The 25,896-nt window shown below is 37.8% G+C and overlaps 6 protein-coding genes and 1 pseudogene across 6 annotated transcripts; 5 read left to right on the forward strand and 2 right to left on the reverse strand.

Annotated features, from left to right (window-relative positions):
• Nucleotides 1-84: 84 nt before the first annotated feature.
• Nucleotides 85-1,783, reverse strand: LOC126785218 (protein PARTING DANCERS). Its single transcript, XM_050510839.1, has 8 exons — nt 1,652-1,783; nt 1,363-1,481; nt 1,184-1,272; nt 1,007-1,102; nt 783-877; nt 664-704; nt 470-553; nt 85-392 (listed from the first exon to the last, which is right to left on the reverse strand). The coding sequence occupies exons 1-8, from the start codon at nt 1,692-1,694 to the stop codon at nt 243-245; spliced, it is 717 nt and encodes a 238-aa protein (XP_050366796.1). The 5' UTR covers nt 1,695-1,783; the 3' UTR covers nt 85-242.
• Nucleotides 1,784-1,901: 118 nt separating this feature from the next.
• LOC126785219 (uncharacterized) lies at nt 1,902-4,126 on the forward strand. The gene is made up of 4 exons (XM_050510841.1): nt 1,902-1,977; nt 2,086-2,139; nt 2,271-2,322; nt 3,762-4,126. The coding sequence occupies exons 1-4, from the start codon at nt 1,922-1,924 to the stop codon at nt 3,969-3,971; spliced, it is 372 nt and encodes a 123-aa protein (XP_050366798.1). The 5' UTR covers nt 1,902-1,921; the 3' UTR covers nt 3,972-4,126.
• Nucleotides 4,127-4,882: 756 nt separating this feature from the next.
• LOC126785217 (uncharacterized) lies at nt 4,883-9,810 on the forward strand. Its single transcript, XM_050510838.1, has 7 exons — nt 4,883-5,355; nt 6,454-6,506; nt 6,921-7,013; nt 7,090-7,313; nt 8,076-8,142; nt 9,086-9,196; nt 9,591-9,810. The coding sequence occupies exons 1-7, from the start codon at nt 4,944-4,946 to the stop codon at nt 9,612-9,614; spliced, it is 984 nt and encodes a 327-aa protein (XP_050366795.1). The 5' UTR covers nt 4,883-4,943; the 3' UTR covers nt 9,615-9,810.
• A 707-nt stretch (nt 9,811-10,517) lies between these two features.
• Nucleotides 10,518-11,644, forward strand: LOC126782179 (uncharacterized). The gene is made up of 2 exons (XM_050507370.1): nt 10,518-10,914; nt 11,027-11,644. The coding sequence occupies exons 1-2, from the start codon at nt 10,855-10,857 to the stop codon at nt 11,642-11,644; spliced, it is 678 nt and encodes a 225-aa protein (XP_050363327.1). The 5' UTR covers nt 10,518-10,854.
• A 918-nt stretch (nt 11,645-12,562) lies between these two features.
• On the reverse strand, nt 12,563-16,098 carry LOC126785220 (dolichyl-diphosphooligosaccharide--protein glycosyltransferase subunit DAD1). Its single transcript, XM_050510842.1, has 5 exons — nt 15,927-16,098; nt 15,785-15,832; nt 13,135-13,222; nt 12,994-13,037; nt 12,563-12,803 (listed from the first exon to the last, which is right to left on the reverse strand). Exons 1-5 carry the CDS (start codon nt 16,029-16,031, stop codon nt 12,720-12,722), a joined length of 369 nt encoding a protein of 122 aa, XP_050366799.1. The 5' UTR covers nt 16,032-16,098; the 3' UTR covers nt 12,563-12,719.
• Nucleotides 16,099-16,284: 186 nt separating this feature from the next.
• Nucleotides 16,285-21,105, forward strand: LOC126782954 (disease resistance protein RUN1-like). Its single transcript, XM_050508310.1, is given in 7 exon segments — nt 16,285-16,362; nt 17,048-17,260; nt 17,262-17,566; nt 17,801-18,627; nt 18,630-18,889; nt 19,003-19,281; nt 19,388-21,105. Coding segments are annotated over 7 exon segments (3,519 nt in total). The 5' UTR covers nt 16,285-16,293; the 3' UTR covers nt 20,954-21,105.
• A 149-nt stretch (nt 21,106-21,254) lies between these two features.
• LOC126782953 (disease resistance protein RPM1-like) lies at nt 21,255-23,050 on the forward strand (annotated as a pseudogene).
• The last annotated feature ends 2,846 nt before the right edge of the window (nt 23,051-25,896 follow it).

Consider the following 25,896-nt stretch of genomic DNA (forward strand, 5'->3'; position numbering starts at 1 on the left):
TGAAAACTATGATTCTGGTTATATCATCAAGAACCTATAGGTTGCGTGCACAATTGAAAACATGGGGATGTTACAGGGTTTTAGTTCTCAAACCTGCTTGGTCTGTTTAACCACATCCTTGTACCAATTCCAGAAACTATATGTACACAGTAATAGACTAATAGTCGACAAAATAGAAGCAAGGTTCAGTATGTGCCCATGAGTCTCCGCTTCTATCGAACTCATTAGATAAAACAGGGGTGTCAATTAATCTTGGGACTGAGATAAAAATTTTGATCCCTGAAGAACCTGGTAACCATTTCTGCCTTGTCAGCTGAAAGGTCTGTGTTTTCCAGTATATATTCCTTGGATTCCTTGGCAATTGCTTCAATTGATCCCACTGCTTGGTTAAGCTGAACATAATAGCCAGAATAACCTTTAGTTAGGCAGTGTTAATTAATACAAGCTTTGACGATGAAAAGTAACGTACCGCATTTGCATCATGATTGTCAATTCCTGGTATCGATGTGATCACTCTTTGAAACACACCAGCACTTTGCACATATTGTTCTCTCTAATCAAACAAGAAACCCCAAATGTTTAGCAAAAGAAATGTGCAGGATAGGCCACAAGAACCAAGTGTGAAACATAACATTGTTAATGTTTGTATGACAGTACACCAACCTGAGCCTTCAATTTTGTGGTGACATCCTCTCGCTTGCATACTGTATAATCAATTAGTAACTCAGAACATTTTCCATCAGAATCCTTAAAATGATCGAGCTTTAAAGAACAAGATTTACCTCCGCGCGCAAAAGCTATCCTCAGCATCTTCTCAAAACCCATCTCCAAGTCTTTAACCAGAACAAATGCCGGCCTACCAAGCTCCAATCCGGATCTTGACAAGTTAAAAACAGCTCCGGTCAACTTCATACTCAAACATTATCACAGAAGATTACTCCTGTAAGCTCTACCAAATCTAATGGCACACTTTCCTTGAGCAAAAAAAAAGAAACAGACAACTCACTTGAAGTAAGAACGAACAAACAAGTCATTTTGCTCCTTGGTTGGGAGAGTGCAGATAACATAGAGATGTGCAAATTGCTTCTTCAGTAATTGAGTTCTGTATTGTCACCAGGATTCGCATTAATTGAGTTCAACCGCATGAATTGAGTTCAACAGCGAAAGCAAGTTGGTCAAGTACCTGGCCAAGATTTCGGAGACATTAGTTGAATCCAAGCTTGTGACAAAGATGAATGCCACTGATGAACCCCCACAGTTGAAAATGAAGTCCTGCAATTCAATCGAAACTCATCACAGAGCTTAAAGACTCACCGAGACAATTGAAATATAATAAAATAAATACAAAGCAGGAAAAATTACGGGTGGAATTGAAACAAAGTTGAGCTTGAAAGAATTGGCAGCGAGGAAATTGGAGATGAAGTTAATGAAAGACGGGTGCTGTTCATCTTTCCACGCGTTTCGCATCATACAAACCCCAGCTGACATCACCACAACCACAACAAACATTTAATTTTCAATTCAATTTTCCGGTGCACCGGAAGGAACACCGGTGGAAGCTATCGGAGCAAAAATTGGAATAGCAAGCAAGAAAGAATAATTAAGCAACGAAAATTAGCGGAAAATCAGTACAGTTTGGAGCGAAGTTTACCGGAATTTGTGGCCTTTGCCCGAACCCGATCCGTCGGCTTCATGATCGCCGATTTGAAAAGCTCCGAGTCTCTCTGAAGCGAAGCGGGGAAGTTTGATTTTGAGTGGGGCCTTTGGATTATATAAAGGGCGGAGGTTCTCCTTTTATTTACGAATTTGCCATGAACTCAAACCCGATAGTGGACGAGTCCGACCCGGCCCACTTAGCATTCCTCTTCTTCTTCTTCCCCTATCTGTGTTACGAGGGTGGTCAGTTTCAGAGCAACAGAGAATGGAGTCCTCCTCAAAATCCAAACGCCTTTTATTTGACCGCCGTTACGGTTGGGTGTATGTATCTCTTTCTCAACTCTATCTCTATATATATATGTTTACTTGATTTTGTAATTTTTTTTATTTACCCAACGTAATTTAACCTGGTAGATGGTAAATTGGCAGAATTGATGAATGGAAAGACCCATCGGAGGAAGCTCTGGCCGGTGGCCGTGGAATGTAAGCTCCTCACTTTCATTTTCTTTTGACCCAAAATTTAGTTACTTCAAAAAGGAAAAATTGGGAAATTATAATAATGATTCAAGTACTCAATTTTAAGACTAATTGTTGTTCTATTGGGTTTGGTTTAGGTTTTGTATACTGCCTCTAGTAAAAGCTGCTGTAGAGATGGCTTCACAGTCGGTATGTTGAAATTTTTCATAGATTTCGTCGGATTAGTCTTATAAAGCATTTCACTAGATCATGCTGTTCTATATATTATGTGCTCTGATCAGTGTATTCTTTGGTTTTATTCTCACTCTTCAATTGCTTGAATTGCAATCCTTCAGTTGTCATTGGGCTGATAGCGCAGATTCGGATGTGCTACGTGATGAATGTAGGTGTTGAGAGTAGTAGGATTCATCTTACTAAAAAGATGAGGGTCAGTTGTCGTCGGACTCATAACCCAATTTTAGGATGTGCTACTTGATGAATGTAGGTGTTGGGAGTAGCAGGATTCAAAATTTTGCAAATAGACGAGGATCATTGCTGCTTGAGAAAAGTTTAGAGTTTATTTTTATAAGATGTTGCTGATGTCTGTTTAGCTACTTGTCGAGCTGGTCGTGGCTCCTAGGAGCTAGGAACTTAGCCCAGGATTCTTGTTTTGATTTCCAATACCGGTACTTAACTTGCAAGTTACCTAGAAGTTTGCTCTATATTGGTCGTCGTGATCATTATGTTGCCACATGAAGAACAATTGATTAGAGAATTTGCAAATTGTGTTATTGGTGATCAAGAATGTCAATCAGGATATGATAATGAATTATTATAATTCGAATAAGACTTTCTGTAACTACAACTCTGTAGTAACTAAGAGTGGAGTCGTTCTGAGGATTTTGATTGTGGAGTTGGATGATCCCATGATTTAAGGAAAGCCCTATGCAAGAATGGCAAAAGATTTGCCTTTAGACATTGTCCTGTAGAGATCAAAGACTGTCTTTGTGAGATAGAATACAATATCATCTGTTTAATTGCAGGTGTATCAGTGATACACCTAAACTGTTGGAAACATGATATGTGTATCCTCTGGCAACAGATTAGGCAGATCTCATTCCTAGCTCTCCTGGATTCATCAGGTTGTGGTCATCAACAGAAGCTTTTGACCAGATCAGAATTAATGGACAGTCATCTTTTACTTACCTATGGCTTCTTTAGGAGTTTTCCTTATGTGTGCACGTGCTACGGAACGGTAGGATGTTTCATGCATATATGTGTGCTGTGTTCGTGCTAATACTTGCTTCTTGTACATATGTTATACTTTTAGCAGCAAGATGGGTAGTGATCAATGACCAAGATGGCTTGGCAAAATGTTCTCCTATCTGCTGTGCACTGCGTGTGAGTTTGTGTGTAGTTTGCCTAACTCTCTTTTGTGAAATACAATGATGACATGGAGCAAACTAATTGTTATTACAATAGTAAAACAAAGTCATCTTTCTTATGGTGTATTCCTCGTCTCAATTGGCTGTGCTCCTATGTGACGTAAAGGCCTTGTGCATAAAGAAACCTGCAAAACATAACATCAACAGTTCTTCATGCAATAGAAGGATAAATTCATTTCTCTTATGTACTCTCCTTTCCTACAGATTAATCTTGCAGCAAGCTCAGCAGTAAAAGCTTTTGAGAAGCCAGAACTAATTTCACATCAGCAACTGCATGCTAGTCTGAATGATCAGCTACACAAAATCACGTCTACTTTGCCAAAGCCAGACTTGAATTTGATACTTAAAGGAAAGTTTTCCCAAGCTGCCAGTTCCTCATCTTCGAGCAAACAACCGGAAAGCAATAATCCTTAGATGATTTAGATTGTTTTCATTTCTCTAAATCATTGATCGTACTGTACTTCTTGCATGATATTTGAGGTTGTAACAACATTGTATATTAAGCATTCGAGCAAATGACATGTCCCTTCCCATAGCCTTGGCAGTGATGCTGAAGGTGTTATCATTTACTTTCCTTCTCAGTTGTGGGAGTTCAGAATGAACCCAAAACAAATCTAAGGCTAATTTGACACATTGACCGCAGAGTTGTGGTTTTGTTCTGTGAATATTAAAAGGTCGGTGTCTTCACATAATCAGGAAACCCTCTCTATACTCTTGGAGATGTCCTGAAATTTTTGTCAATACTTTTGGCGCCTGGGTAGGCTTAGCCTCTGTGGCTAATCCCAATATCTAGATAATTTCATTGTATGGCAAGTTTGCTAGTGCAAAAGCTCTCACTCAAACGCTCATTTTGGAAACATCCTAGTTCTAGTGATTAAGAGCATTTTAGACATTCTTTTAGATTCAAAATTACTAATCAATGGGCAAGCATCAATGGTCTTCTTACTTTTCTACATGGGACAGAAGAGACTCATCCCAACTAATATAACGAAACAAACACCCCCTAAATAATAATCATAGTTCTGATGAGTAAGAGCAATTACACATTCGGTCTAAATGACTATCAAAGAAATAAAAAGAGACAATCTCTTTCATTATTCAATAAAAATTTCAGGTAAACTAAAGAAGTACATGGCACCTTCTCTACCACTCACAATAATACCATAACATCCCCCAATCACAACCAACTTTCACCTCAACCAAACCACAGTCAGTGACCTTATCACTCCCTCACAGATTTCCACATATTTCCAGTGTCCTCCAAAATTTAAAAGCCACACTTTTTTCTTTTCTTTTCTTTTATGATGTCACTAAGTATACTTTGAGTTGCTACATGGGCAGTGGTGAGCCTCCCGCTCTTATCGTGCACACACCTCACTGCTTAAAATGCGCACCCTCTTCCTCACTCTGAGGCCGCCTCCATCTCCGCCGTCCCTCTCTCCCTTCCCCTCCTCCTCCTCCAGACCCAACCTCCACCACCACCGCCTCCACTTCCTCTCCCCATGCTCCTCCCTCAAGCAGACCAAGCCCAACCCCACCAGCCTCCAGAAGACCACCCCCGCCGCTGCTCCGCCCCAGAGCCTCAAGTGGCTATTCAGCAAGAGCGACGACGCCCCCGAGGTTGACAAGTCCGGCGGCGGCGGTGATGATGAGGGGGAGGAGGGTGGGTTCGCGCTTAAAGGTACAATCTTGGCGGGGCTGTTGTTGGTTGGGCTTGTTGGTGGGTTTGGGGCGGCTGGGTTTGTCTATAAGGATCAGGTTAATGCCTTCTTGAATCAGTTCACTACTCTCATTGAAGGTAAAGCTGATTAATTTGAGCACCCTTTTTCGTGTCTTTAATGTTTGAATTATGAGAATTTGACTTAGGATTATTGCGAATTCATGTGACCTTTGATTTTGATCGTCTGCATTGGCATATTGGACTATTGGCTCCTTTAATTGTAATGCTGAACAGAATTGAAAATTTTGTGCTGGATGGAATGTTTTGATTGGTTGTGAGCTCTCATTAGGTATCTGTACTAGGTGCTCTAGCTTAGGATTCGTGCTGGGTTTAACTTTATTTGTGAAAGCAGAATCTAGCAAAGCAGTTTCTTAGCATGTTAATCTGTAGTTCGGTAGTTCATTGCCTTGCAATATGGAATTCTTATGTCTATTATGACTGTGTTCTATCACTTATGTTACTTCAAGTGAAATTAGGTGGATAAGTAGCTTACTGCAAGCAGTAGTTAAGAGTTGTGACGTGAATCAATATAAGTTATACTACAGCCGAATGTAGTGGCTGTTTATGATGAGTGAGATCTCTCTCAGACTTTAAAGTTTTGGTCAAGTATCTAGCATTTCTCTCTAGCCACGTATAGTAAACACCATCAATTCAAGCCAACCCACAAGTTAGCCATAGCCTGCCAAAGTTACCTACCACCCAGTTCGTACGGAAACAATACTAAAGTTGCACGTGGCATTTTGTTTCTAAACAACTGGAACTGAGAAGTAACTAGCATGGGCTCCAAATACCTTCTACAGAAGCTCAATTATGCAGTTTCTGCGATCATGTAATGCAAGTCGGTGATATTTTTATACTTTTTCTGTTCTTTTGAGGTTCTCTCTTTTTGAGGTAAAAGGGCAGTGCATGCTTTATTTTGACTCTATAAAGCTCTTGTAGTAGAATATCTCCATTTAAATTGCTCTACTTTAAAGTTTGGACAAAGAGCTTCTCCTATAGGCCCTACTGGAATCAGGCCTGACTGGGTGGTCAAAAGATAGAATAATGTGAAACTCTCTATCCTATTCCTGTTGTTTGCATTATCCTTTGATAAAACCAGAATATGAACCGTGCTTTTGTTTAATTGCTTAAAAAAATTCTATCTTTGATTGACCTCTCTGAGCTTTTGATGCACAGGGTATGGTCCAGCTGGATATGCTTTGTTCGTAGCAGTTTATGCCGGACTGGAAGTATGCACTTGATACCCATTCCCTTAATATATTGCCATGTATTTATTGACTTTATTCTTATATGGTGATACCTCTGATAGTTATTTATATGTACCTTTACATGTGAAACACGTTTAAGCAGTTTCTATCAGGCTTAAATGAATAAGTAGCTATTTATGAATCTTTAAGAAAATGAAAAATATTATTTACTTCTTATCTCAAATTCGAATGAGAAATTTAGCTGGTTCTTCACGGGCTATATGATCTAAACTCTACTCCATCATCATCTTTCATAACAAAATTCAACATGTGTAGAAATTTTCATAGCATCTACTTCAGATTTCTGCAGTCATCCAAACATTCTTTTCATTACCAAAAAAAAAAAGAATCCAAACATTCTTTCAACTTCTGACTATTGAAAAAATATTTTCCCAGATTCTTGCGATTCCAGCTGTTCCGTTGACCATGTCAGCTGGTCTTCTTTTTGGCACAGTTACTGGCTCAATTCTAGTCTCTCTAAGTGGAACGGTAAGTTAGTTAATCTACAAGCTTACAGAGAACATTAATATCTGTACTTTTTCCCTGATATTATTTACTATTTCAGGTGGCTGCTAGTGTTGCTTTCCTGATTGCTAGATATTTTGCTCGTGAGCGTATTCTTAAATTGGTTGAGGGAAACAAGAAGTTCCTCGCAATTGATAAGGCTATCGGAGAAAACGGCTTCAGAGTTGTTACTCTCCTCCGATTGAGCCCTTTGCTTCCTTTTTCTTTGGGGAACTATTTATATGGATTGACGTCTGTAAAGTTTGTCCCATACGTGTTGGGAAGGTTAGTATACCCTACTTCTTGCTCACTTTATGAATTCTGATTTCGTAGAAGTCTAGTTGGTTGTCGTACTATCTGTCTTATTGGATGCTTATGAGAGTACCCACTGGCTGAGCCTTAGGACCTGTTCGATTTCTTTTGCAGCTTAGCTTGATTTGTAGTGGTCTTAAGTCTTATTTAGTTTTTTCCTTGCCTAATTATTGGGTTAAACTTTCCTACTTGACTGGGTGCAGGCTGAGTTTAACCAGCTTGAAGTGTACAAGGTCTAAATGGTCTTTGTGGCTTGAACTAATTTATTTTAGCCACTAATTGCCCTATGCATTAGGTGCTGTTTTTGCCTTTTCTCACAAGTGTTCAAAATTTGACATGTCTTTTCTTCTCATGAAATTTATTTCGGTACCTCTTTATATTCCCATAGTCGTAGGTGAGGGGATTTAAGCTTGAACTGCCTAGAATAGGATGCTTCGTTATTAGTTAGGAAGTCATAGAAGCGTTACAGTAAATAGGAATAAACTTGTTCTCTTGTGACTTCAGGTGCTGTCTTTATGACTGATGTAAATGTTTGTGCACCTTTTCAAGTTTGTCAACATTATTATGCATCACTGTACCAATAAGTTCAGTGGCCCATTTGAAAAATAATTGAATTTACTTAAGAGTGGTCATCAGGTCATGTATGATAGTTTTATTAAGATCTTTAATGCCCTGAACTGCTAGATAAGTTTGTTAAACTGTCACTTTAGTCTAAAGTCTATAATTTTCTTGCAGTTGGTTGGGGATGCTTCCAGGAACCTGGGCTTATGTGAGTGCTGGTGCATTTGGGCGAGCCATAATTGTGAGTTTCTTTCACTTTTTCCTGTTATTGTGTACTAACTTTATGTTAGTCAAGCCTATATAATCATGTTTTCTTTAATCCTATATTTCTCCGCCTTTTGTTTTCTTCTCGGGGCTGGGGTTTGAGGTAGGTGATTGAGTATGAACAATGGAGAAGGAACTTATACTTCCTTGCTGCGTACAAAATCTTACTTTTACCTGAGTACAACACTAAGGTTGATAGACTGCTAGGCTGATCTTAATTCATAGAATAAGATATGGAGCAAGCATAGGATAAGAATTTGAATTGTCATGCGATCATAGATATATCCAGTAGTTCTGACTTCTGAGTGTATACTTCTACTGGTGGAGTGAAAAAGTATCTTTAGTAGGTTATTACTTGTGTGAAGAACTGGATAGGAAATAGACACAGTTCAGCTATCATTGTATATACTGTTTTGTGGTTGATATAGCCACAAGTCTGGAAAATTAAAAGTTGTTACATAACATCCAGATGCATAGTTGGTTTCATGCTGGTATCTGCAACACTGGGCTCTACCAATGTCATAATGCGTGTGATTTCTAGAGTGTAGTGATAAAATTTAAAGGACATGAACAAATTAGCATACGTGAGAACCTGGTCAGAAGTCATTCAATATCTTAATGGTAAAATGGGCTCATTGGTTCAAAATACAGTTGCAATCCGGTGAAAAATATCGTCCTTAAGCCTAAGAGAATGCCTCTCTTTTATCCTAAGTTCATAGTGACAACCATCTAACTGTCTATTTCATTCCTGAATATAAGTTTCTGAACAGCAAGGATCAGATTTGGTTAAAAAAATGCTGCTCCATACTTAGAAAAGACGTTGGATTTAGATCTAACTCTTTTGTGTTCCTTCTGCCGCATTTTATATCAATCTCCATCTGGTTATCAGATATTTCATTTAGTTTTGATTTATGTTTCAGCAAGAGGAATCTGATGTTGGTTTGCCCGGAGGAACTGGTCAGCTGTTGACACTAGCAGCTGGACTGTTAATCACTGCATTAGCTGCTGCTTATGTAACACGATTAGCAAAGGTAATTCCCACATTGACAAGAATATTTACCAGGCAATTATTTATCTCATTCGTTAAGTGTTAAATAGTTCATAAAGATAAATTATGATGCAGAAATAGTTATTCCCAGAAAATTTGTGACTATATGTAGATATAAGTATATAAGACTAATGCTAAAAGTCTATTAGGATCCCGTTGTGTATCATATCTCTAATACAATTATACAAGTGTATCCCACCTATATCAGGGACAGTGCACAATGTGGTAGGCTGGTAGCTAAATATTAGTTTCACTCTAGAAACAAGAGGCCGAGGAAAAAAGCTGGGTAGTATACATCTTATTGTGCCCTTTAGAAACTGTTTTGAAAGAAGGCATTGTTCTCTCCATGCTGAAATTGTTGCTGCTGTTGGTTTCAGGATGCTGTAAAAGATATTGATTAGGTGATGGGTACCACACTACCCTTGAAGTCTTCCTACACTGTAATTTGGAATATGAAAAAAAAGACTGCTGGTTTACTGCCACGTAATTAATTAACTTATGGCAAATTGTAGAGGAAATGTTTTGATCTGAATTCTTGAATTGTATCATTATACATAATACATTCTACATAAAGCGAAGCCCTATCTTTACCCCATAGTATGTTAACACCTATCACTTTTTCTATTGAGACGTGTGACTAATTTTGAGTGTATGCATTTTAGTAACTCGAGGAGTCTTATGAATGGATAATGAAAAAACTACCAAACCAGCATAATTCGTAGTATTGCAGTCCGTTTGCTTCTGTGTACCAATTCAAGTTTCTTCGAGGCGGATGTGCACGCATTACACTAACCCTCAATAGTGAAGAGAATGCGAATGAAACACCTCTTCCGTTAAGTAATGTTGCAAGTAGAAAAACACATAATTTGAAGGAAATGAAGTAATGAACCATGTATCTCTTTCCTCCGGGTGTTCTTGCTTGGCAGAGCTCTAAAGTTTCAAACGAGTTGCGACGAAGATTCCAAGTGCCGTTCACAAACTTCACATGAAATTCACTAAATGCTTCGCAGGTCGAACATATTGATATTTATCTTCTTTTCATTTTGACGTTTGGAGTATACATCAACCAGAGTACGCCGTTCACATGAAATGCCCTAAAAGATTGGGCGGTCGAAACATTGATATCTATCCTTTTGACTTTATGAGGAGACTTGCGTATTACAATATCATTATGATTTCATCAGCAGACTTGTATTAATCGATTGAGTTCTTGTGTCATCCATCTGCTCGTGTTTGGCAGGTGACAAGTGTCCTCCTCAACATCCAGTAGAACCCAAACACAAGCAATTCCAAATCTCCGATCATTTAAATTCCCTCTGGGATGTGAACTTCCTTTCTGGTCAGTCACTCACATGAAAATGCCCAAAATGTGCCACGATTTAACCTACTTCATACAGATCGCCTCCTTTCTTACGCCACATGTCTTTACGTAATGGGCAGTGAAAGACACCCCATCACCTTAAACAACTAATATCTGCGAGCAACCAGTTTTTCCCATGCTTCTATAAATATGCCCTCTTTCATGGATATTCTTCAAATCTCCAAAGATCTCGATCCTTCCACAAACTCGAACCTGGCTTTTCAAGTTGAAATCAACAGAATATATCTCTTTGTGTTCGGAAAGCACTGGTGAGTTCAAGAATGGCAATGGAGTGGTGTCCTCAAACTGCGTTGCAAGCTTACCTCCACACTCTTCACCTGGTAAGTTATAGCAAACTCTTTCAATTTCGATATTTTTCCAGTTTTGGGGTCAGATAGTTCATTTTTGATATTATGCAGTGCCTGATCCATCTCGTACTTGATCCATCTGCAGTGTAAAGTTCAAAACAATCAAGACTGTAGCAGCAGAAGCTGCATCATAGAACCAAAATGCATGGAGTTCGTATCAGCTTTGGCAGCTGGGAAGAGAGCAAAGTTAATCGTACAGATCACATCTGAAGGCGTAACACCGCTGACTGTTTCACTGGCGGTGGCCGCAAAGCAGACCGGAGGCCGCCTCATCGTCTGCATTACTCAGCCTCTTAATCATCATCACGAATATGTGGAGAATATGAGCAAAACCCTGTTTCTGGAAAATGGTCTTCAAGGTGTTGTTGAATTTGTTTATGGTATTGATCCATGTGTGGTACGGGTGGTGAAGCAGCTGAAGAATATTGATTTTGCGGTCATCGACTGCAAGGTTGAAGAGTACTTAAAGTTGTTAAAGATTATGAATCTAAATCCAAAGGGTAGCAATGTGGTGCTGAATAATCTTCATCACTCTATAAGGGGGTGTGGAGGTGTGTCTCCTGATCAGGTTTTTAAGGAAAAGAAAGGGTATCACTACGTGACACTACCTATTGGAGAGGGGATGGGGTTGACACGATTCAGATCAAATGGCAGGTACCAGAGCAAGAAATACAAGAGGTTCCATGTAACATATGAAGCTTGAAACACAAATTATCGTATGTAATTTCAGGTCTACTTGTATAGCTAGCTAGCTAGCGAAAGAACCAAGAGTAGTCTACCTTTGTTCATTAATTTAATACAATGAATGAGTGTATGACATTACTTGTGTGCTACAACTCAGGCATTTATCCATTTAAGACTTTTATTGATTTCGGCATCGTATTTGGTCGGTGCTGTTATCTGTACGCAGACTCTTTTTATCCAATCTTTTAGGGTTTGAACAAACTAGGCTAAGCAATTTTCAATCTGTTGAGGAATATTGGTAGACAATGATGCATTTATGGTTAGAAACACTTCTACATTTAAGTGGAAAAGCAGCAATAACTCGTTTCCTGATAAAAAGCTTCAAAGTTATACTGCTATACTATCATTAGCCATTTTCAGGTTGAAAGATACTTCATATAATGCCTGACTCTGTAATTTTCTGACGATAGTGATGGCCGAGTTAATAGTGTAAGAATAGAACTAAAGGATTTTGTGCGTCGACCATTCGTTTTTCCTCACCTCAGCTTTCTTAGAATTATATTCTGAAATAGTATGAGGCTATGAGTAAGACGAAAGCGGAGGTATTATAATCCTATTCTAAGTTGCTATATAATCAGACCAAAAAAACTCTACACTACGGTCGTTTCCCAGAATGTGAAATATGTTCCATCATGAACTTGATTAGTTTGTGAGAAGCAAAGTGTAAAAATCGAGCATGATGTAAAGATGGAACTGGAAGCTGAAGCCCTATGGATGACCAGTTAACACCCATGTAAACACCCCATGGTACCGTTGCTGTATTTATTATTTACCTTTTGAGAGTTTGAGACCGATAGGTAAGAGGAATGTGTCATAACTCAACATTTTCACAATCACCAACTATAGATTAGCTAAATTATGTATAAGAAAATCCAGATACGACTCAATTTAAATGTACTTACCATGTGAATAGATCAAGATCAAATTGGCAAGCAAAGTTGCTCAAGCGGATACATAATATTAATATCTCATCGATCACATCTAGTTCTCATTGTTCTAGGAAACAGTATCAAAGCAGGCCAAAATGTGCTAATTCATCCAAGGAAATTCATGATCACCAAATGCAGCACCAAATTGCAGAGAACAAAATCTGCGAAAGCACGCTCTGGTGCTAAATCCTGCAGTTCCAGAAAAACAGCAGTCAGGGAGCAGGATGGGGAAGGAAAACAGGAAATTGTTGAAGAACAACTATAAGAATGTATACAACATACTGTATAGTGAAGAGGAACAGTGGGAACAAAACAGCCTAGAGTCTGCGTATTAATCTGAAGAGGAACATTGGACAAAAGTGCAAGTAGGAACCTTTACCTTAAATTCCTTATTTTCTTTGTTCACTTGGATACGGAGGCAAACTGCAAAAGAAGAAGTAGGGTTTAGTCGGTTTCAGAGTTAATAACCTCATCTTAAGTCTCACACCACAAAGATGAAAAACCTAGATAGTCTTCTTACCAGCAAGGACTGCAGTCCCTATGCATGAGAGTACTCCAGAGAGAAAAGAGTTAAATGGGAAGGATCCAACGAGAGCCATGTAGACAACCTGGTCATAGCAGCAAAGTAGATGATATAATAAATGAGAATTAATCAGCATCAGGTTGCAAAACTTTTATTTAGGCAATACAGAAGTGGATATGCTGACTAAAGGTGTTGTGAAACATGACCTCAGCATGTAAATATAGTAACTATAAACGGAGGGCTATTGGTGGTTGGAAAAGAAGTGGTCTATAGGCTTATGTCCTTTAACAGTCTATCATACACTCCAACTAACAACAAATTTTAGGACCTTTTACCATGAAGAACAGAGACCCAAATTTACAAAAATCTGTACTAAGACCAATGATATGTTGTTTACATTTTCATGTACGGTAATGCTACATGTTCATGCTCGTGTGATGCCTATGTCCTAAAACATCATGATATTCATCATCCTTTTTATGTGGTAGAACTTCATGTCTTGTGTCCATATATGTTAATATAAAACCTATGAGGTAGAGGAAAACTATACTAAACCTTTTGTTTGATTGATTGGTATGATTTGCATTGTTCTATTTGTCAACTTGTAACACCGACAAACACCTAAAAATAAAGTTGGTTCAACATAGTTGTTTTATTATTAACTATCAACATAGTTGGTTCTTCAAGTCCTTTTGACATACAACGATCGGTGCTTCAAAGCCCTCTTAAAAGCAATTAACTAAGTCTGACCAGCTTCTACAAATCAAGTGTGGAACAACATTTACTTGACAGATGGTAGAAGAATGGTGACTTATGGAACACAAAAGTACACATATAATCACACCTCAATTTAAAAACCCCAATGATTCAGATGACATTAACTCAATCATGAAACAGTACGTCTGAAGCCCTCTTAAAAGCAATTAACTATCGGTGCTTCAAAGCCCTCTTAAAAGCAATTAACTAAGTCTGACCAGCTTCTACAAACCAAGTGTGGAACAACATTTACTTGACAGATGGTAGAAGAATGGTGACTTATGGAACACAAAAGTACACATATAATCACACCTCAATTTAAAAAACCCAATGATTCAGATGACATTAACTCAATCATGAAACAGTATGTCTGAATTTATACTGATATGACGATAACACCAAGTTGTTAATCCTAATTAGTATGATGCAACTAATTTCAAAGTGTTGAGATGCATAACAATAATTTCCGATAAAAACATGTAAACTTGCACGAAAACACAATATAAAAGATATTACTATTACACAAAAGAAAAAATGCTTGGTAACAAAGACCATCAAGCGGTCACGTTAACTTATCTCAGACCAGCTTCTACAAACCAAGCATGCATATACATTTATTTATCAGATGCTAACATAATGCTGACAGAAGGGAACAAAAAGCTACACATATAATAAAACCTTAGCTAACAAAGCCTTAAAGTTAAAATGACTGAAACTCGATCATGAAACAGTATGCATGCATTTACACTGAAAGAAAAATAACACTGTGAACATGTTAGTGATCCTAGTTAGTGTGATGCATTTCAAAGTGTTGAGATGCATAGCACCATCTTCGAGAAATGCACGTCAAATAACAAGATTACCAAGATATGCAAAGCTGTTTCATTCCTATTACTGAACAAGAAAAATGCTTGGTAAAAAAAGATCATCAAGCACTCAAGTTAACTTATTTTAGATTAGTTCATAACACCTAAATATCTCAAATTGGCATAGCTGTAACTAATTCCTCTGCTTGCAATTTTCTTGTGAATTCTCTAAGATTTGAGCACTTCAATATATATGTTAATTAAATAACAAGACTTCACAATGGCTGAAAAATGTTTTTATGTGTATTCCTCAATATAGGGAAGAGCATCTGATGAGGACCTTATAATGAAAACATAATGAAGACTTTCAAATGAATGGTTGGATGAAGGTTTTAGAGTTCAATGGATATCTTCAAGTTCTAATGTACATGTTCTCCAACCATTTATCTGAGAGTCCCCACCAATTCCTCATTATAAGATACTCATTGGAAGTTTTCCAATCAATGTAGTAGAGAGATAAAACTTTATGAAGAGATGATACATTATTTAGATCGCAAAAATACAATGACATAATTGTCAACATCACAGCAAGCGTTAATTTGTTTTTTGTTTGGAGAAGGCAACAAACGTTAATTAAGATCGACCATTGCCCAGTGATCAAAAGATTCAACAGAAAGCATGTCTGATAGTTTCTGACCAAGATGAGCAACATAAGAGGCTATAACCCCCGGATTTGTTAATCTAGCGACTGTAAGTCTTGTGACACTTGAGTTCTGTATTTTACACTACTCATTCAAACTGGGTCTCAATTAAGTTTCATTAATACACATACCCTGATACCCAGATCACAGCAAAAAGCAACCTTCTTTTCACAACTTGGTTCAGAAAAAAACCATGACTTGGTCACTAGAATAGATTACAGAAAATACAGTTCAAGCAGAAAACCTGACTCATTTCACATGCCAATTAAAATGTCCTTCCCTTCCATTTACTTAAGATTACATTAAAATGGGGCATCCCCAATTCCACAATAATTAGATTGAATCAAATTGTAAACAGTAAAACAAAACTAACTGAAACATTACCTGGATGATGGCAGTGGATACAGCGAAACCCACATAGAGATCAATCACCTGATATATTCAAAAGCAACAGAAAAACTCCAATATCAGAAATTTGGTTCAGATTTTAATACAAAAGAGAAAGAAGAAGAAGAAAAAGACAAACCTTGAGAGTGGTAGGAGTGGCAGAGTAAGCCGATCTCAGCGAATTGAAAAGGGCACAGGCGTCCTGGCTCGCCGACGACGACGAAGACGACGATGGCTTCACCATTTTCGAGAGAAAGATCGAATTCAGTTCCAACTCCTTCGTCTCACTTTGCTGTCTCTCTACTAGATCCAACACTCTCCGGGTCTTGGTTTGACCTTTAAGGTTTAGAAATTGGGGACTACATCGTCATTTCATTCATTTTAGGGGACCCATTGACACGTGGCAGTTTTCTGGAGTTCTAAGTCAATGTTCTATCTCATAAGTCAACCATCCCTTTACTTCCATGCATTCTTGATCTTCTTTGTTATAAGAACGAACGACATGAATGGGTAGATCAAAAGCTGCTATATTTGAAGCCGATCCCATCCCGACTTGGAATTCCCACGAAACTCTGGTGAAGTTTTAACTGATTATATATATCCTCTAGTTGTGATTCTTATTACAGTGTTAGTTTGCTTACATATGTTGCTATGTTCTTGTTCTCTGTTCATCTTGTTTTCTGTCTTTTTCTCCGATTAGTATTTCTAAGAGATGCATCAATTCCTCATTGATCATAGATTCATATTCAGAAATCTTATGAATGTTTAGACAGTTATGCATACTTGGGAACTCATTAGTTTTCAAATCATAACTTCTGGTCAAATAGGATATAAGCACTCGTAGCTGCTGCTAATGCACGTTTAGCTTCAACTGTCGTGGGGTTTAAAATCATTTGGACACCAATCGTGTTCTCAATTACATTTCTTTCTAGTTTACAACGAGCTAGTGTCTTGTGTCACTGTGTGTTTACTATTAAGATACCTAAATTAGAGTAAGCAAAGGATTGAAATCGACCACAGAAGCCAAACCAGCTAATGTTTCTTGTTTCATAGTCAATTATGCACTCCTTTCAGAATGAATGGTGTTTTCAGTTGATTTAATAGGAAAGTATTTTATATTTTCTAGGATTTATGCAGTGAGGAAGATATGCCGGGACACACAAATACATGTTTTCTATGATATTTAGTTGATTCCAAACCTTGAAATTGCTAGTGTTGAGAGTTTCTTACTGAGTTGGACACTTGCTCTTCTACAAGTAGCAAGTAGGTTCAGTGGAAATTAGCAGTCAAACAACCTCTCCATCTTTCTCTTCTTCAACCCCTCGGTGGAAATATGATGTCTTTCTGAGTTTTAGAGGTGATGACACCCGCAAGACTTTTACAGACCACTTATACTCTGCATTGGAACACCAAGGAATCATAACTTTTAGGGATGATCCTGAACTTCAAAAAGGGAAGGTTATTTCTCCAGCACTTTTTAGTTTTTACTATGATTGAAGAATCAAAATTTTCTCTCATTGTTCTCTCACAAAATTATGCATCGTCAACATGGTGCTTGGATGAACTTGTAAGAATTCTTGAATGCATGAAAGCAAGAGAAATGGTGCTGCCCATTTTCTACAATGTCGATCCCTCTGATGTTAGAAAGCAAATGGGAAGTTTTGGAGAAGCCTTCGTACGTCACGAAGAAAGGTTTAGGGATGACAAAGAGAAAGTGCAAAGGTGGAGATATGCTTTAACAGAACTGGCAAGTATCTCTGGGTGGAATGCAAAGGAATGGTATGTATATACTCTTTTCTTTTGAAATCTTTCCATTAATTTTCAGTAGTTAATTTATGTGCTCTTCATTATGTTTTTAACAAATATTTAGGCAGATAACCAATTGTATAGGTTATGGGGCCTCTTATAAATATCATTACAAGATATAAAAGAAATCAACTCCAATGCAGATACATTTTCATAAACTAAATCTGCATATAAATAAGCTGCCAAGTGTAGTCTATTGTGTTGTAGGTATGAATCAAAGCTCATTTCAAATATAGTTGAAGTTATATGGAAAAAATTGCGACCTACATCATTCAATGGTGCAGAAAATCTAGTTGGGATTGATTCAAGATTGCAGCAAGTCAATTTGCTTTTAGGCGTAGGGCTGAATGACGTCCGCTTCATTGGCATATGGGGAATGGGCGGCATTGGTAAGACAACTGTGGTAAGACTGGTGTATGAGAGAATCGCTCACGAATTTGAATTTAGTTTCCTTCTCACTGATGTAAGAAACTCCGTTGAAAAAAATGGTCTACTTAATTTACAAAAGCAACTTCTCTCGGGGATTTGGACAAAAATGGCTGATATATCAGATCTTCATGAAGGTGCCACCATTATAAGGAGGTTGCTATGTCACAAAAAAGTTCTTCTCATTCTTGATAATGTCAACCACTCTAGCCATTTAAAATATTTGGCAGGAAACCAAGAGTGGTTTGGTTCAGGGAGTAGAGTTCTTATCACAACTAGGGATGAGCATTTGTTGATTGAACATGGAGTGGAGAGAAGATTGAAGGCCGAAGTTTTAAATGGAACTGATTCTCTTCAGCTTCTTAGCCGTAAGGCATTCAAAAGAGATTATCCTGAAGAAGCTTTTCTTGGTTTGACAGAACCTGTTATAAATTATGCCAAAGGTCTTCCATTAGCTCTTGAAGTACTGGGTTCTTTTTTGCACGGAAGAGATGTGATTGAATGGAAGAGTGCATTGAGAAAACTGGGAAGAGTTGGCAACTTGGAAATTTTCGACGTGCTTAAGATAAGTTACAATGATCTAGATTCTGAAGAGAAGAAAATATTTCTAGCGTAGCATGTTTCTTTAATGGACATGAAAAAGATCGAGTAACAGACGTCCTATCCAGTTGTGATGTTTCTGCAATTATTGGAATAAAAGTCCTCATTGAAAGGTCTCTTTTGACTCTTTCAAATGGAAGACTATGGATGCATGATTTGCTCCGAGAAATGGGTCACGAAATTGTCCACCTGGAATCTCCTAATGAGCCAGGCAGGTGCAGTAGGTTGTGGCTTCTTGAAGACATCAAACACGTCTTGACCAAAAATACTGTAAGCGATTTAGTATGCCAATTGATTTTAACTGTTGCTTGCTTATACATTATATGTTTCGTCAATCTACGAATCTGGTTATTATATATGGTATGAAAAAATTGTTTTGACAGGGAACTGAAACAATAGAAGGCATATATGTGGACTCAACTGAATCAGGAATAGAGGTGGATGTGACCCCGAAATCAATTTTAATGATGAACAGATTGAGATTCTTGAAGATTAAGAATGGAAACCTTCCTAAGGGGCTTGATTATCTTCCCAATAGTTTACGGATTCTTGATTGGATGGGTTATCCGTCAAAATCTCTGCCATCACATTTCAACCCTCAGAAGTTGCTCGAACTTAGTTTGCGTCACAGTTGCATTAAACATGTTCGGGTAGGAACTGAGGTATAAATTATAGTATATTTTATTTCTTTTATTTCTTATAACAATTGTTAAAAATGTATCATGGAATCTAATTTTTTTTTCCCTATTATTTTTGCCTGACATGCAGCCTTTATACAATTTGAAATCCATTGATCTGAGTCACTCTCTGAATCTAGTCAACACTCCAAACTTTAAAGGTGTGCCACATCTCGAGGTTCTGTTTCTTGAAGGTTGTATAAGATTATATGAGGTTGACCCAACAATTGGAGTGCTTGAAAGACTTACTGTGCTGAACTTGAAAGATTGCAAGAATCTTGCGTGTCTTCCAAGCAGTGTAGGTGGCTTAAAATCTCTGAAAGATCTCAATCTTTCTGGTTGTTCAAAGCTTGATAAATTGCCAGATGAGTTGGGCCATGTTGCTTGTTTGACGAAGCTTGATGTCAGTGGAAGTGGCATAAGAGAAGTGCCCCCTTCTATTGGTCTTTTGAAAAACCTCAAAGAACTATCTCTTGCTGGATGTAAAGCAAAGTCACCTAAATCATGGAATATGATGTTCAACCCGTTTCAGTTATTCCAGAAAAGAAGTCCCAGTCTGGCAGGATTATCTCTGGCTTGTTTATCTGGTTTGCATTCATTAACTGAATTGAATCTAAGTGACTGCAATCTCTCTGAAGAAGCAATCCCCAGTGATTTTGGAGGCTTAGCGTCATTGAGATTGTTAGATTTGAGTGAAAATCAATTTGTTGAGCTACCTGAGAGCATCAGCCAATTAGCGTCACTGAGATGCTTAAATCTGAGTAAAAACCAGCTTGTTAAACTACCCGACAGCATCAGCCAACTCTCCAGACTTAGATATCTACATTTGAATTGGTGCCACAACCTTCAGACATTACCAGATCTTCCATCTCATCTACGGTTACACCTTAGCAACTGCATATCTTTAGATACATTGCCCAATAAAAAAGGAGAATGCAATCCGGTGCTCGAAGCGAGATGTGTCAACTGTTTCAAAATGGTGGAGAATGAGACTTGCAGGAATATAGCACTTTCATTGCTAACACGCTACCTGAAGTTACGACGTTTTGAAGATCAGACTTTTGACTTCATTGCTCCTGGAAATGAAATTCCGGAGTGGTACGGTTACCAAAGTGCGGGGTCTTCTTTAACTGTAGAGCTGCATCCAGGTTGGTTTACTAAAAAGTTCATGGGATTCGCCTTGTGTGTCGTGTTCAAACCTGTGAAACCACTTCCGTCATGGTTAAATTGGTCCATAAGTTGCAGATTGAAGGTCAATGAACAATTCTTGGGTGGCTTTGGTATACTGTTTTGGGAAAAAACTGGTCAGCCTGCGTTGGATCACATTTGGTTAACCTATTTGCATCGTGATAGATACTGTTATAGACATTACCCCCAACATGAGTGGCAGGATATCCACTATCAGCTTGTATTCTCATTTCTGTCCTCATCCCGGGGCGGAATATTCGATGAGGAAATTGTGCAAGTGAAGAAGTGTGGAGTGCGCATGGTGTATGAGGAAGATGCAGAGGAGCTTTGGCAAAGAGTATTGAAGCAGAGCAACGTTGGTATTAATACCAAGAGAAGCCTTGAACACTTTGATGATGATGATGATGATGGTGCATCATCTAGTAGTGCAACTCAGGCTCGTCCAAAAAGATTTAAACAACTCCATTGACGGCGCAGGACCTAATAAGACCACTGCATACATATCATAACAAGTAAGCTTGTAAAAGTCTTCTATGCATGGGAGCTTTCATAGATTGCATCATCCTCCACACCACACTTCTAAATTTCTGATATCTCATTAATATCCCAAGTTTTCATTAATTCGTATTTCAATAAATTAGATGTATACCGAGGTTATAAAGGATCACATTTGCAATAGACTGAATGACACATAGTAAATTGGTATGATTCATTGTGTCAAACTAATATCTGATCACACTTCATACTGGTTTGTATGATGCTGAGGGCAACACAGCCGCACACGAGGGGAAGAGACTTGGGTAGCAAGCATAAGATATTTGGCCTATGATGTTGAAGACGTTGATGAATTCATGTATCATATGTATGAGGAGAAAATTGAAGGTAGACTTTTAACCATCAACATTTCAAAGAATCTCCGGTATAGACGTTAAATTGCAGAAAATTACTACAATATGTTTAAGGCCATTCCAGTGAGAAATCAAAAAAATGGTGTCACTGTTATAGAAGGGACAAATACTTCTCTTGATATGCTCAAATGGGTGTGAAACCAAGCGAGTTATTCTCTTTTCATCAAGGAGGAAGAACTCAATGAAATTGAAGACAAAAAGCAGATGTTATTGGGATGGCTGATGAATGAAGATCAGCACCAAGTTGTTGTCTCTGTGGTTGGCATGGGAGGTTCAGGCAAGACAACTATATTTGGCAAGACCTTAAGCAATGAAGTTGCCAAGAAACATTTCGTCTGTTATGCATGGTTTACTGTCTTCCAAAGTTATGTGATTGAAGACTTACTTAGAAGCTTGATCAAGGAATTTTACAAAACAATGAAGGATGAGAACCCTGAAAGTTTGAATGTCATGAGCTATAGGGTTACTAGATATGCTAGTAAACTTCTTAGAGTCTAAAAGGTATCTAATTGTACTGGATGATGTGAGGGATGTCAACATGTGGGAAGAAATTAAGTTAGAACTTCTAGATGCAGAATGTGGAAGTCGAATCATGCTCACAACTCGGAAGGAAGACATAGCATGATATTCTTACCCTATTCACAGTATCCTACCCTTGGAAAAGAATTATGCATGGGAGCTTTTCAACAAGAAAGCATTCTCCACTTGCCATAACAAAGTTTGTCCACCAGAGCTTGAGGCGTTAGCTTGGGATCTTGTAGAAAAGTGTGAAGGTCTTCCTCTGGCTATTGTTGCTTTTGGTGGTGTTACGTCTTCTAAGAAGCCATTGGATCAGTGGAGCAAAGTCTACTACAGCTTAAATTGGCATTTGAGTAACAAATCATTGCTAGAACCTGTTAAAAGCACTTTTGTTGCGTAGTTTCAATGCTTTACCATACCGAGTTACCGACTGAAGAACTGTTTCCTCTATTGTTCATTTTTCTCAGAGGACTATTTGATCATCAGTAATGAAAGTCACAAGATTGTGGATTGCTGAAGGATTTGTCGAACAAATAAAAGGGCTCACATTAGAAGAAGTTGCCGCGGGCTATCTTATGGAACTTGTATCCCACAGTATGCTACAAGAAAAGTACAGTAGTTGGAATCCAGCATGTAAGATGCACGATCTTATACGTGAGCTTGCTCTGTCAATAGGAGAAAATGAAAGATTTTGTGCTGTATATGATGGCAGCTAAGGAATGGAACAAACTGGAGCTCGCCGTCTGCCAGTTCAAACAGTTGAAGGAGAACTTGAATGTTGCAAAGGTTTGTCCCAACTTCGGTCTTTCCTTGGTGTTTGTTACTGATGTACTTTCAGTCACTTTTAAAAAAAAAATTGGCTTCGGAAATAAACTCTTGAGGGTTCTAGATTTGGAGAATGCCCCAACCATTAAATTTCCAGATGAACTAATGTACTTATTCAACTTGAAATATCTCAATTCGAGAGGACCTCTGGTTAAGGAACTTCCCAGACGCCATTGGAAAGCTTCGAAACCTTCAAACATTTGACTAACCTGTCTCTAAGTCTTAGCCTTAATCCCGGTGCTGGTAGTGAGTTTCGTTTCAGGAGAGGCTTTGCAAAAAGGTTTACATTGGAAGACTGTATCCAGTTCATGGAAAGACCAAGTGGTTCCAAATTTGTTTTTCTTGTGTGGAGATTTAGACTGTTGATTATGTTTGTATATTGTCCACATTACAATTAGCTTTCTAAAAATTAAGCATCTTATTGTTTTCCATACCTGCTCCGAGTTATTTTCAGGTAGACCTCTAAGTGAGTTATACTCTTGTTTCCAAATAGTGTTTTATAACACACCTAACTCATTCAGCCCATCATTGGCTAATTACATGCATGTTTGATTACAGAAGTTCTGCAAAATTTCCAATTTTACCGTGTAATATTGACTTATTGAGTAGTTTCATTAACCGTAACAATCTAGACATGGGCAGCAGAATTGGTTTGCCAACCAGAGAAACTCAATCAAAGCGCCCATATATTCCCAGAAAGCTTAACTCATTTCTTTTTTCTTTTTTTGTTGTTGTCTTTTTTCTCACTTATAACTTTTAAGGAATATATGGTGGTGCATTTTTGACCTGGAAGGGGGTTCTAGCTCAAAAAACACAATGGCCCTTCTGTTGTTGAATCTGATGATTCGCATTGTCATGCAAGTGATGCACTAGATTCACCTGCCTTCTTTTGAGTGTCGGATATAATAAGGCACCTTGTTGGTTTTTAATTTAGTTCAGAGTCTGACAAGATATATATGGATCAGCTGAGTGTTAATTATATATGTATTGCCAGGCAAATGAGATCATTTTTGTTGAGAAAAAAGCATTTCTGGAGCCGAAGTGGACTTAATTCAGTTTGTTGTGTTTTCTTTCTCATAAATTAAACAGCCTTTTAGAACACTGTCATTAGTTATGATTCAACGACTTCTCAATTCAGTCAACAAGACATAGCTGAAATTGCAAGGATTTAGACAGAAACTATAGCTTTCCTCAGGTAGGAAAATCCATATAGACCCTCCTGCCAATACATAGAATTGACACCACATAATGTTTGTAGTTTAAAAATAGATCTGCTTGGTCAAGACTTCATCACCATGCCATGTTGAGTTTGAGTGACTTATTTGGAGGAAACTAAATACATATTACACAGATATTGCTCCATGGAAGAAGTACAAAGAATATATTGTAAGTGATACATGGCCACGAGCAATGCCTATTTCGAAGCAAATGAAGCTCCATGTACCGCAACTGTCCCAAAATTATGATTGCTAGCTAATTCAGCCTGTAAAATAATGAATCTACTTCCCTATCTTTACAAGAGGCTGTACCAGCAGTTTAACTCAAAAGAAATCTACAAGGGGTATGGTTCTGTGCATAAGCTGATTTCAAATCTCTGCATGCTTCCGTTTGATCAGCACAGTACCACGGATTGCATGTTTTTTGCAGTTACTAGTTAGAGATAGAATGGAAACTAAACCTCTTCATATATAAAACTAGACCTTTCCATCTGATGAAGGGAGGTTCCTACGAGCTTCGAAGGCCTTCCAGGAAGACTTTGTTGCAGAATTTGTACCCTTAGAGGGAGCTGAAGAAGGAGTAGGTAGCTTCTTTGGCAGCATCTGTTCAAATAAGTCCTTCGGCAATGCTCTTGACGCTTCTGATGATGATGAGGATGAGAGAAGAATGAGAGCAACAAGAGTGAAGAGCAAGCACTTGTGTCTCCAAGAACCTAACATTGTTGAATACTATTCCACTGTGGAATTGAAGGAAGTGATATATACTCAATACTTTTGTGCTCTCAAGTTACTGAGAAGGCAGCAGACAAGTTGAGTAATGTAAGGAGATTGCCAACTTGATTGTTTCAGAAAAGATGTGGCAATGGCGGACAGTGAGGTATTTGATAATTCTAAAACTGTTGAGGCTATGCAGCTCATGCTGTTTCTCTCATTATATAGAATCTGTTTAAGTGAAAGAGAAAAGAGTTTAATGGATTTTATACTTCTTAATTGGAACCTTTTATGAGTTGGGTATAGGAATTAAATTGTTTGTGTATGGTAACAAATCCTTGTTGTCAGAGTGGCTCAAGGTGATAAATTAGTAATGCCACACCTACTCTAATGTGACCTAACCACAAGAGGATTTCACCAGCTTACTTAATTTGCTGAAATTAAGTGACATGTGAGATGGGTATTGCATTATTTTCTTTGCTGCCAAGAATGGAATGACAGTAAAGCTATCATCAAACTTGTTAAATATAAAGAAGAAATCATTGAAGCCCTTTAAGCCTATGGTTGAAAACACCAACCCAAAAACTAATGGAGATTTGTTTTTCAATTTCAATCATGCAAACATGAGGAGATGTTTCTTTTCATTTCCATATTTTACTCACAGCCAAAGAAACAAGCTAAGCTAAGAAAAAGTTGATGAAGAAGTTTCTTAAGGAGTTCAGTAGAAGCATCTTAGTACTTTTGTAGGCTTACTTGCCAACATTGAAATAATTTTTACTATAAAAAGGGAATGCCCATCAGTAATGTCACTAAGTACTTGATATATTTTACTAAAAGGGTAGTGTATGCAATACCACAATTTTCCATTTATCCTTGTCTTTGGTCTTCATCAGTTAAAAAGTGAAATCCTTTCAAGCCAGAACATGTTAGAATTTTGTACCCAAAATAAAAAGAAAAAAAAATTATACAATAAGTTCATCATATTTGACTCAAAAAAATGTTATAGCATGTTCACCACATTCTTCTTCAACCGCTTTTCTCTATTATGCAGTAACGTAGATTAATGATCAAGTGTTCATTTGAATCATTTCAAAGTGACCCTTCAAAAGTGTTTATTCTTATTAGCATTCAATAAAATATAAATTGCTCAGTTACTGTATCAATCTATCTGTTTGGTACCAGTTATATCTGTAGCATGTCATATATAAGGAAAAATTCAAGTATTCTTAGCA

Source organism: Argentina anserina, chromosome 2 (genome assembly GCF_933775445.1).
Source record: "Argentina anserina chromosome 2, drPotAnse1.1, whole genome shotgun sequence".
Lineage (NCBI taxonomy): Eukaryota > Viridiplantae > Streptophyta > Magnoliopsida > Rosales > Rosaceae > Argentina > Argentina anserina.